At 41.1% G+C, this 10,211-nt stretch overlaps 1 protein-coding gene across 2 annotated transcripts; it reads left to right on the plus strand.

The window, feature by feature from the left end:
• The first annotated feature begins 1,285 nt into the window (after positions 1–1,285).
• On the plus strand, positions 1,286–10,211 carry LOC129352383 (E3 ubiquitin-protein ligase TRIM39-like). 2 transcript variants are annotated; one of them, XM_055021351.1, is made up of 10 exons: positions 1,286–1,327; positions 3,581–3,811; positions 3,888–4,263; positions 4,707–4,802; positions 5,450–5,683; positions 5,869–6,016; positions 6,148–6,174; positions 6,762–6,826; positions 6,931–7,053; positions 7,287–10,211. In XM_055021351.1, the coding sequence occupies exons 2-10, from the start codon at positions 3,585–3,587 to the stop codon at positions 7,671–7,673; spliced, it is 1,683 nt and encodes a 560-aa protein (XP_054877326.1). In that variant the 5' UTR covers positions 1,286–1,327; positions 3,581–3,584; the 3' UTR covers positions 7,674–10,211. The 2 variants fall into 2 exon arrangements, with proteins under 2 accessions (XP_054877326.1, XP_054877325.1); XM_055021350.1 differs by lacking the exon at positions 1,286–1,327 and having other exon boundaries at positions 3,574–3,811.

Raw genomic sequence — 10,211 nt, forward strand, 5'->3', positions numbered from 1 at the left:
CCGAGTTTTGATTTCAACTCAGCCTGGAGGCCCAAGGTAACCAGAGAGGCTGCAGACAGAAAAGGTGTTTGGACAGAACAATGACGAACTGTGCACCAAACAAATCTGACCCACAAAGAAATGTGACCAGAAGTAAGAAATCCAAGTGCAAAAACAAAATCCTGACAATGAAACGGCACAACAGCGATGGTATCATTAAGCCAGAGTTGATAACAGAAGGTAATATTTGAAAACCAAAGATCGCAAGTAACTTAAAGCTGCGGAGGAGATTCATCTTCTGGCAAGACCTCAGCTGTAAACATCGAATGTTTTTTTTTTATTTTTAAATGTTATCAGAGCATATTCATGACAAATTCAAGATACGGTGTAATAGAGAATCTGTTTACTCATAAATATATAACTGTACAAAATGAAGGAACGAATGACAGAATGAACAGACAAATTAACGAAGGAATGAATAACAGAACCGACCAAACAAAAGAAAAACCCCTCGAGTTCAATGCACTCATTTTATTTCTTACACTTTTTTTTACAAGTTTTCTCACAGAACATAATTTTGACTCCGTGTGTGTGTGTCTCTGTGTGTGTGTGTGTAAATAAATACCGATTTAAAAGTTTTACAAGTACAAAGAATAGAGAAAAAACCAAAACAACCTTGAGCGCTACAATGAAAGTCTACATGCAAATATATAAATATACATGTTACATATAATTACACACATATCCAAACAAGATCCGGTTGGGATGTTCACAAGGTGACAGGACACAGGAAAGTAAATGGCATATTTAAGATAAATTAAATATAATCAGTTCTTATTGCGAGTTGTTGAAGCATAACTTATGTGAGAAAAATGCAATAGTTTCCAGATCCTCTGAAACCCGACAGACTTGTGGTTAAGTTCATGAGTCGACTTCTCAAGTGGGACAAGAGCTGAAATCCACAAATAAAAAGCGACAACCAGCAGAGATTCAGAGGGTGTTAAATAAATCATCTGGACCGTGTCATGACGACAGCTTTTTAGCTTTGATCAAAGCAGCACCGATTCATGTCCGAGGGTTAAATTGACCTGTCGCTTTAAGACACCTTTTGACCCTTTTGGACGTCAGATTGATCAAGGTGTAGAAAACCGAAGTTTTCTGTGCACAAACAAACCGATGTGGAAATCGCTGAGGTATTTCTCAGCAACTGAAAACTCAGAGTAGGGAGCCGGTGAAACTGGAGAAACCGGTTGGTCGGAACGCCGCGGTGGGAGTAGCTTCCAACATAAAGAGAGCAAAGTGTCTGGTGCAAGTGAACACACCTGGTGAAAGCCGTCGACCCACACAGGTAAGACATCTTTCATAATTACACATCACATTTTCAACATTTCTTATCTGAGGCAAACAAATGTGTGCTCCTTGTTTGAACAAGCTCTCCTGAAATAATGCTTGTGGCTGCACCTGGATGTAATGATAATAATAATGTTTATTTCAATGAAATGTAAGACATGAATCATTGAAACAGTTTAGCAACGTTTTAAACTCACAATGCAAACATAATCTGAACCATGTTCAGCATTTTCACAGCGAAATTTATTTGTGCGACACCTTCAAGATGTAAAATTACTCCAAGTGCTTTGCAGGAAGAGGGATTAGGATTTCAAGAACAAAAGTGCAAAATTAGATCCCCGGCGATCACCGTGCTTTTGGAAACCCGCCGGCTGACTCCACCCGCAGCAGCAAAGTGCAGGCTGCTGTTTTTAAAGGAATCCTCTTGAATGTGTTAAAACTGCAACAAATCACAGCTGAGAAATGAAGTGAAGGGGAATTCAGTCAGGCACTGGCCTTTAAACTGGCAGACATGAAAAAATGACCAGGAAATACTGAAACACTTCCCTTTTACTGTTATTTAATTTCACCTATTAGAGTTAATTATTATAAGTAAGGCCACGGAGAAAACTGTTAAGAGCTACTACCAGCAAGTATGTACCATTGTTTTTGAATTGCTTCTTAACTGCTCTCTGCGTTAACCGTTTGGCATAAACTAGTGTTTATAAAATCATTTGCAGTTGAAGCCAGGCATTCACACACACCAAGTAAAAACACACACATTTTCTTCTCATTCTCTGAAATTAAATCTCTTGGATTTCTTTGTAACTTTCTTCAAATTCTGATGTTTACTCACATTCGGACATGCAGTAGCTGGGATAACTGTCTTCCAAACTGCATGACTCGGATCAAATCTGTTGGGTTTCCTTTCACAAACGTCTCACAATAGTTTACTGGAGTTGTGGCCCATTCACGCTTTTCCAGATGCTCCCACGACTCCTCCATAGGATTCATTTCAGACGTTTGTGATGGTCACACCAAAATACTGACTTTGTTGTCCCTTAAGTCACATTGTAAGCACTTTGACTGTGTGCTCAGAGTCATTGTCCACTTGGAAGACCAATCTGTGCCCAAGCTTTTCCTTCCTGGCTGATGTCTTTAGATGTTGCATCAATATTTCCACTTTCCTCGTGATCCCTTTTGTTTTATAAAGCGGACCAGGTCACCCAGCAGCCAAACAGCACCAGTTAGGACAGTCCAAACATCCACGTTCTTCCTACAGATATAACGACGGTCATTGTCACCAAACAAGGGTGAACATTTAGGTTCATCAGACCACAGGACAGGACGGGCAAGCTGCAATCTGACTCCTTAGGCCTTTTTTTGAAGCAAAGGTCTCTTCTTGGCTTGAGTGGCCTTTCAGCCCATGTTGGTACAGAAACAGTTTCACTAATGATGCCCTCTGATCAGATTCAACCAGCATCTTCAGAGGGTCTTTGGCTTTTGTTCTGGGATCCATCTGCACATTTTAAATCGAAAATACATCCATCTCTCCTTTCTGAGCGCTGTGATGGTTGGACATTCCCATCATGTTCATACTTGCGTAATTGTTTGAACAGATGACCGTGGCATCTTCAAACATCCGTAAATAGTTGCCAGGGATTAATTGGACTTGCACCTTTGCATAACTCTCTTGATGATATCTTGTCTGATGTCGTTTGTCCTTCCCACCGCGTCACACGAGAAAATTATGAAACGGTGTGTTCTCGTTCTGGCCTTGAAGTACAAATGTGTACAAAGGTGTGCCTCCAATTAATTCTAATAGGCCAATAACATGTCAGAGGATTCCAAAGCCATTGCATAATAATCTGAGTTTCAGTCATTGTGTTAATAGACTACAATCGTTCGGAATGCAAACTTCCGAATTTGACGAAAGGGAAAAATCAAAATGTTCTCTCTAGGTTTTCTGGCATTTTGTAAATAAATGGACAAAAATGTGAGTAATGCTAACTAACGTAAAACAACAGACATTTGGACTGATTTAGTTTTAGACAGCAAGATGAAAAAAAAGTGCAAGTTTCCCTTTAATTGCCGTACACTTCAGGCCTCAACTGAAAAGAACCATTGAGAAATGGTTCAGTTACTAGTTATTTTGTGAACCTTTTCTAATTCATGGTCCATAAGTTCAGTCTTTTCACTTTTTTAGCTTGTCTTTCCCTTCCATGAAAAGATAACCTTGTGTAATTATTATTTTTTTATTTTATCCACCCAGAAATATGGCGTACGCTTTGTCTGAGGAGCAAGTTCTGTGCGTCATTTGCATGGACAGCTTCACCGATCCGGTGTCCGTCCCATGTGGCCACAACTTCTGCCTCGAATGCATCAATGGCTTCTGGGACTCCAGCCACAAGTCTGAATGTCCGCTGTGCAAAGAGAGCTTCCAGACCCGTCCGGACCTCAGGGTGAACATCGTCTTAAAAGACATTACTGACCAATTCAAAAGGTGCGGATCTATTCCAATGTCATGCAGTCGTCAAACATGTTCTTCACTAAACTCGAGTTCTGTGTCACAACAAAAGGTCTATGAGGACAAAACAAGCAAGCAGGCCAGAGCCGGCGCCGAGGAAAAACTCCTCTAGACGGTCCTTGAAAGCCGACAGCATAACCTGCGACATCTGCAGCGACGACAAGCTGACGGCGGTGAAGTCATGCCTGGTCTGTCAGGCGTCTTATTGCGAAATGCACCTGGTGCCTCACCTGAGGGATCCGGTGATGACGAAGCACAGGCTGACGGATCCGGCCACCTTCAGCACAAGCCACCTCTGCAGAAACCACAACAGGCCCCTGGAGATGTTCTGCAAGAAGGAGCAGACCCCCGTCTGTGCGAGCTGCACCGAGAGGGACCACAAGCACCACGACGTCGTTCCTATGGAGAAAGAGAGCAAGCGGGTCAAGGTACGTTACTCCTCTATTGTAGATTTTAGGATTATTTCAAGTCAAGTCAGATTTATTTGTGTTGCCCATTTGAACAACAAGGCAATCCAAAGTGCTTCACACCATAAAAACATCACGCAGTCACCATTTGTGAGACAAGTAATGCGTATTAAATTTTGTCAAATGCAATTAATGGAATCATCAACACACACAAATTATGTTGCTCAATGATCCATTGACTCCTAATCAAAAGTAGGACTTTAAAACGCCATCGTCCTGGTTTTAGTCAGAGCACCAGCAGCAGCGTTCTGGATTGTTGCTCGGTTTTTTGTCGCCCACTAACTTGTTTGATTTTACTCTCATTTACACCAAATGATTTATTTCATAACCTTATGAACCTTAGAAAGATTACGTTCTGTTGATCTTTAAGGCAATCCGTGTTGTCACGTTTGATGTTTGTTCAGGCACAGCTGAAGGCGGTTCAAGCAGAGATTCAAGAGATGATCCAGACCAGACTGAAGAAGGCTGAGGAGATCAAGACCTCCATGGAGCAGAGCAGGGTAAGGCTTTCATTTCAGTTCAGGTTCAGTTGTTTTCTCCTTCAAGGTGTCTAGTGGATGTATTATATTTTCTGCAATCACTACTGCGACTGCTTTATCAATACGTCATAAGGAGCTCCTGGTGTTTGATTGAAATGTTCCAGTACAGCTAAGAAAAAATGGCATAAAAGTGAAATCCTTCTTGTCAGTCATCTCAGAAAGTGAATATATCTTATAGACACAGACAGAGTGATATATCCCAGGCCTTTTGATGGTTATTGCTTTTAGATAAAGATAACCCAAACTCAGTATCTCGGAAAGTTTGAAAATGACATTGGAAGCAAAAAGTTATTTGTATTCAGTCCATTAATGGACTGAATACAAGGCCACCAAGGAGTCCCCTCAGTAGAGCTGAGTTTATTTTTATTTTTTGTAATAATTTTCTAAAGGGCCCCATGGACTGATATATGTTGTCCAGTCCTAAGCTGAGTTATCAACAAGTCTTATCAAAACAGAATAATTGTGCACAGTGGGACCTGTAGTTCATTTTCAAGATGTTCAAAAAGAACAATTCTACAAACATGTTGGAAATAATCATTTAAGAATTTCCGTTCTAATTTGCTTTCTTTAAACTGTGAAATCAGTTTTCGCTCTTTCTATACTTGCAGATAGAGAAGGAAAAGGAGATACAAACCAGTGTTCACATAGCCAACCTGGCAATCAATGCCATCGAGAGAAACCAGGCCCTGCTCATCGAGGAGCTCGAAGAAAAGCACGAAGCAGCGAAACGGAGAGCGGAGGATCTCCTGGAAGAGCTCGACCAGGAGCTCGGCGAACTGCAGCGGAGACGCAGTGAGCTGCAGTACCTGGAGAACACCAAGGATCCACTGCACCTGCTGCAGGTCAGTCGTGGACTGATCACCACAAAAAGACCGTTTTAAAATATTGTACAAACTGATAGGACATAACGCAATCTAGTATATCAGATTATACCAGGTCAATTTCACTGATGTAGCCGCGACAGCAGCGATACCAGGCTTGTTTCTACCCTTTAAACATATTTGTTGTGCTCATTTAATAATTTTAGAGCTTCCCCTGTCTGAGCTCTCCACTGTCATCAACGAACTGGTCAGAGGTCAGTGTTGACCCCGACATCTACATCAGACGCGTGAGGACAACCTTCTCCAAGCTGGTGGACCTCTGCCAAGAACTTGAAAAGAATCTTTGCGCCGAAGGTCTGTGACTAATTGATTGACGTTGCATTAGATGTTGCTTTGACATTCTTCATGAGGATTTTACCATTCTCATTTCCAACTTGATTTATGAAATGGTTTGAATCGATTGTTTTTTTTCTGTTTCTTTTCAGAAGTCACCAAGGTGGTCAAATTTGCAGGTATGCGTATGAAGCTTTAAAGGTAGTTAAGGAAATGATTTTTTCCCCTAACACCGATGACTAAACTGTTTAGGGCTTACCAAGACAAAACCTCAGTGACACTTGGAATAATTTCACATCTGATAGTTGACTTGGTTTAATTACGAACCAAAGGTGCAACATTTTCAGCTGCAAATTGCCAACATTGTTCATTGAAGAATGTTGGCTCTCTACCAATAACCACTGAAGAAGACATAAGCGCCACTGCCTTCTTCATAAAATGTGAACAAAAATGGACCAGCATCAGATTTTTCTTTTGTCTTTGGCAAAAGACGGAGAGACATTTCTCCTGCTGGTGTCAGACACGCATTTATTTTGGTTGTATTCAGCTAGAATTCCCTGTGCTTCACCTTGTGTCCTGCTTTTGGAACAGTTCCTGGTCCGTTTGCTGTTCACATAGTTCCAACAGAGTTTGCTTTTTTGTTTCGCATCAAAGTTTGATTGCGCATTCGGACCTCCCCGGAGAGTTTGGTTAAAGCAGGCTAAACGGGGATGATGTGAGATCACCCTTAGAGAGATTAACGTTCTTTATACTTATCCATCCTCAGTGAATGTGACTCTGGACCCTGCAACTGCTGCCAGCTGGCTTCTTCTGTCCCCAGATGGTAAAAAGGTACATTTCACTGAGAGACTGCATCATCCCTCACTATATCCTGCTCTTCAGAGTTTTAGACATGTGAGTTTTGGACTGACAAGTCTCATGACGGTGATCCACAGGTGAGCCTGAGCTCCCAACAGAGAAAGCATGCGCTCCCCAGTGACTCTCGTAGGTTCGATTCCTGTGTTGCCGTTCTGGGGAAACAGAGATTCACCTCTGGGAGACGATACTGGGTGGTCAAGGTAAGAAGTTGACAGAATCACAGCTATTGCTGAACAGTGACAGACAGTGTAGGAAAATTGCTAGCTTGTAGGCAATTCAGAGCTCAAAGATTGATGAGAGTTTGATGAAGCGAAGAGTTTTAAGATTTGGCATTTGAATTAGCAAGTATCACCGGGGCAAATAACTCATCCAGCTGAAGCCCCTTGTGAAATCTCATCAGTTGTTTAATTCTGTTCTCCGATTTATTCAATAGGTCGGGGATAAAACAGACTGGGATCTTGGAGTGGCAAAGGAGTCCATAAACAGGAAGGGCTCCATAACCGTCCGTCCAGACAACGGTTACTGGGCGATCTGCAGGCGGAAGGGGGAGAGTCTCCGGGCCTGCGCCGGACCCTCCGTCATCCTCCACCTCCATGAAATACCTACCAAAGTGGGCATTTTCCTGGACTACGAAGAAGGATCGGTGTCATTCTACAACGCAGACGCAAAGAGTCACCTCTACACTTACAAAGGATGTTGTTTTACTGAGCCCATGTATCCATACTTTAATCCGTGCCTCCACGACAATGGGAGGAACACAGCACCACTGATCATCTGCCCAGTGGATACTGGGCTTATTGTAGAGACTGGAGTGAACTGAAGCCCAAGTCAATCAAACAGAGACAGTGAAGTCCCATGTTCACCCGACTGATTACTTTGCATTTTAAAGCCTTAAGGAAAATGCTTAGGTTGTGTTTGTTTTGTATTTTATGTTTAAAACTAGAAAACCAATGAGAAGGTTCAGGGAACTTCTGAACTCAGTTTACATTTTAGCGCCCTTATTGTAAATTACAGTGTAATTGTCTGTCTCTTTATTGCTTAATGACCAGAGTTTATAATTCTCCTCATTATTCTTTGGGACGTGTCGCAGTTTTACCTTCCACAAACCGACAGTCATCAGCAAAGCCATAAACAGTGAATTATTTTGTTTTACAGGTTGTTGAATCTTTTGTTCTCTGTTTTTCCTATAATGCTTTTGTCCACCATGGCGTTTCATAAAGGTCAATGTTATTTACAAACATGACATCACAGCATGTTCATCTTTCATTTTCCTCTGACGGGTTCTGTGATGTTTGGTGTTTTGAGGGGGCTGACGTCACGTGTTAAGCCGTCAGCAGTTTTATTTTGAAATGCCTCGGAGGAGAGCGGCAGATGTCACAGTCGGACACCGGGTGCGGGGGTCGGAGTCGGACCGTCTCATTTTTCAGTTAGTTTGTAATCAGAAATATAGGAGCACACAGTTCTAGTCTGGAACTGGGGAAAAATGGCAAAAAGGTGAATGGCTAATCAGCGTCAGATCAGCACAAATTTCAATGTAATGAAGGTAATCAGGCAGGAGGTGTCAATGCTACTGGTGTAAACGCTAATTCTAGCATTTCTAAAAGAAATCCACTGTTATGCAAACGTCTGACCATGTGGCGTGAAAACATTTTTTAAAGGGAGGAACGTGTCTGTCTCTGTCAGGAACCTGTTCAGCTGAATGATCAGACAAGAAAGAATTGCAGGCATTGTGCTTTCAATTTAGGACTATTTATAACTTCATCTTTAAATAAAACGTATCAAATGACGTTAATAATGCAAGACTTCGTTGAGGAAACGGTGCACAATTAATACCTGGGAAATACCTGGCAGTGAGCGTGTTTTAGAAGGTCACACAAAACCAAAGAAGAAATGCAAGGAACATGTGACACATGTCAACAATCCCTTCAGTTGTTCACCGTCTCAGTTTGTTGTTTGTTAATGGTTGATGAGATGCAGATGCAGATGCAGATCTGTAACCCGAAAAGCAAATATAGAGCAGTTGGCATGATGAGACAGCTGTAGAGAAAAACTTTAAGTCTAGGTTGTCCTGTATTGAGTCTTCCTGTTGATCTCCCTTTTAAAGATTAGATGTGCAGGGGATGCTCATTTCAATACTACATCAGTCCAACACTTAATGTACAAGAATGTGGCCTTTTTAAATCAAAGCGACCTTCATCCGAGTCACAGCTTCAAGATTTCATTGTAAGGGAAGCATCTAGTGGTGAGCAAGAGTTACAGCAGCCATTTTATTATTTTCACACAAATCTCTGTGTTCAGTAAACCCTCTTAAACTTTCCTGCTCCTTAAAAGTTTAAAACATAGACTAACAATGTGGATCCTATTGTGTTTTTTTCTAGAGCAAAAAAAATAAAATAAAAAATCATTTCATTTCCTTTAGGATTATATTATTTTGTTTCATGTTCAAGTTAATCCCCCCTAAAGAATTTCCTTAACGGCAACCCTATTTCATGCAATCACCTGTAAATGTCTTCAAGTTCAAGGTGCACAATATCTAGAATAGCAGCTGCCGTATTTCAGTGTCAGCAGGACTGATAAGACTGCAGATTTTGGAGGGTATTTCATTTCCTTTGCAATTTATTCAGATGTTGGATGATATCTCTGGCCAGTTGGATGGCCTCTCTCCTCTTTTTAAAAACCAGCGCCAGCAGTACCTCCTAATACTTAAGCGTTTTAAATTTCAGACATTTGCATTAATCAAGAAAACTGAGGTTGAACACTAATTCTGGCCAGTTGCTAAACTCTCTCGTTAAACCAACCATAACATGGGTATAGATTAGCAGCTGCCATATTCTGAAACAACAAAAAAACACCTCATCCTAGTGCAAGAAGTTTGTTTTTTTTGAAAAATGAGAGTTTTTTTTGAAATTGTGGTGTTTCCATTAGTTATCATCCATAGTCATATGGTCAATGAAAATGCAGATTTTCATTGGACACTGGTGCTCCAGCATTTTGTAAAACAAAAAAAAATTCTTTGTGACAAAGATATGTTCAAGGCATTTGTGGCTTTTAATTGGCAAAACAGAAATGGGTTTTCGTGAGCGCTCTTATTTTCCCCTAAAGATCGTCATCTCAAGAAAAATGAGATTGGAACTGAAAACTGGCTCACAAGGAAGAGAAAACCTCAACCGGAGGAGAAATTATGCAATACAATTCATGCCACTCTGACAAAAGACATTTCTAGATGAGTCAGCAGCCAGATCATTGAGGTGGTTATGTTTGTGAGCATAATGTCTATCGTGTTTTGTCACACCATAATTGTTGTGTCCTTGAGAAACATCTGCTAATGTCTGCAGATTCTTTTATTAAAATGAACCAA

The sequence above is a fragment of the Poeciliopsis prolifica genome, unplaced genomic scaffold, assembly GCF_027474105.1.
Source record: "Poeciliopsis prolifica strain line A6 unplaced genomic scaffold, Auburn_PproV2 SCAFFOLD075, whole genome shotgun sequence".
NCBI lineage: Eukaryota > Metazoa > Chordata > Actinopteri > Cyprinodontiformes > Poeciliidae > Poeciliopsis > Poeciliopsis prolifica.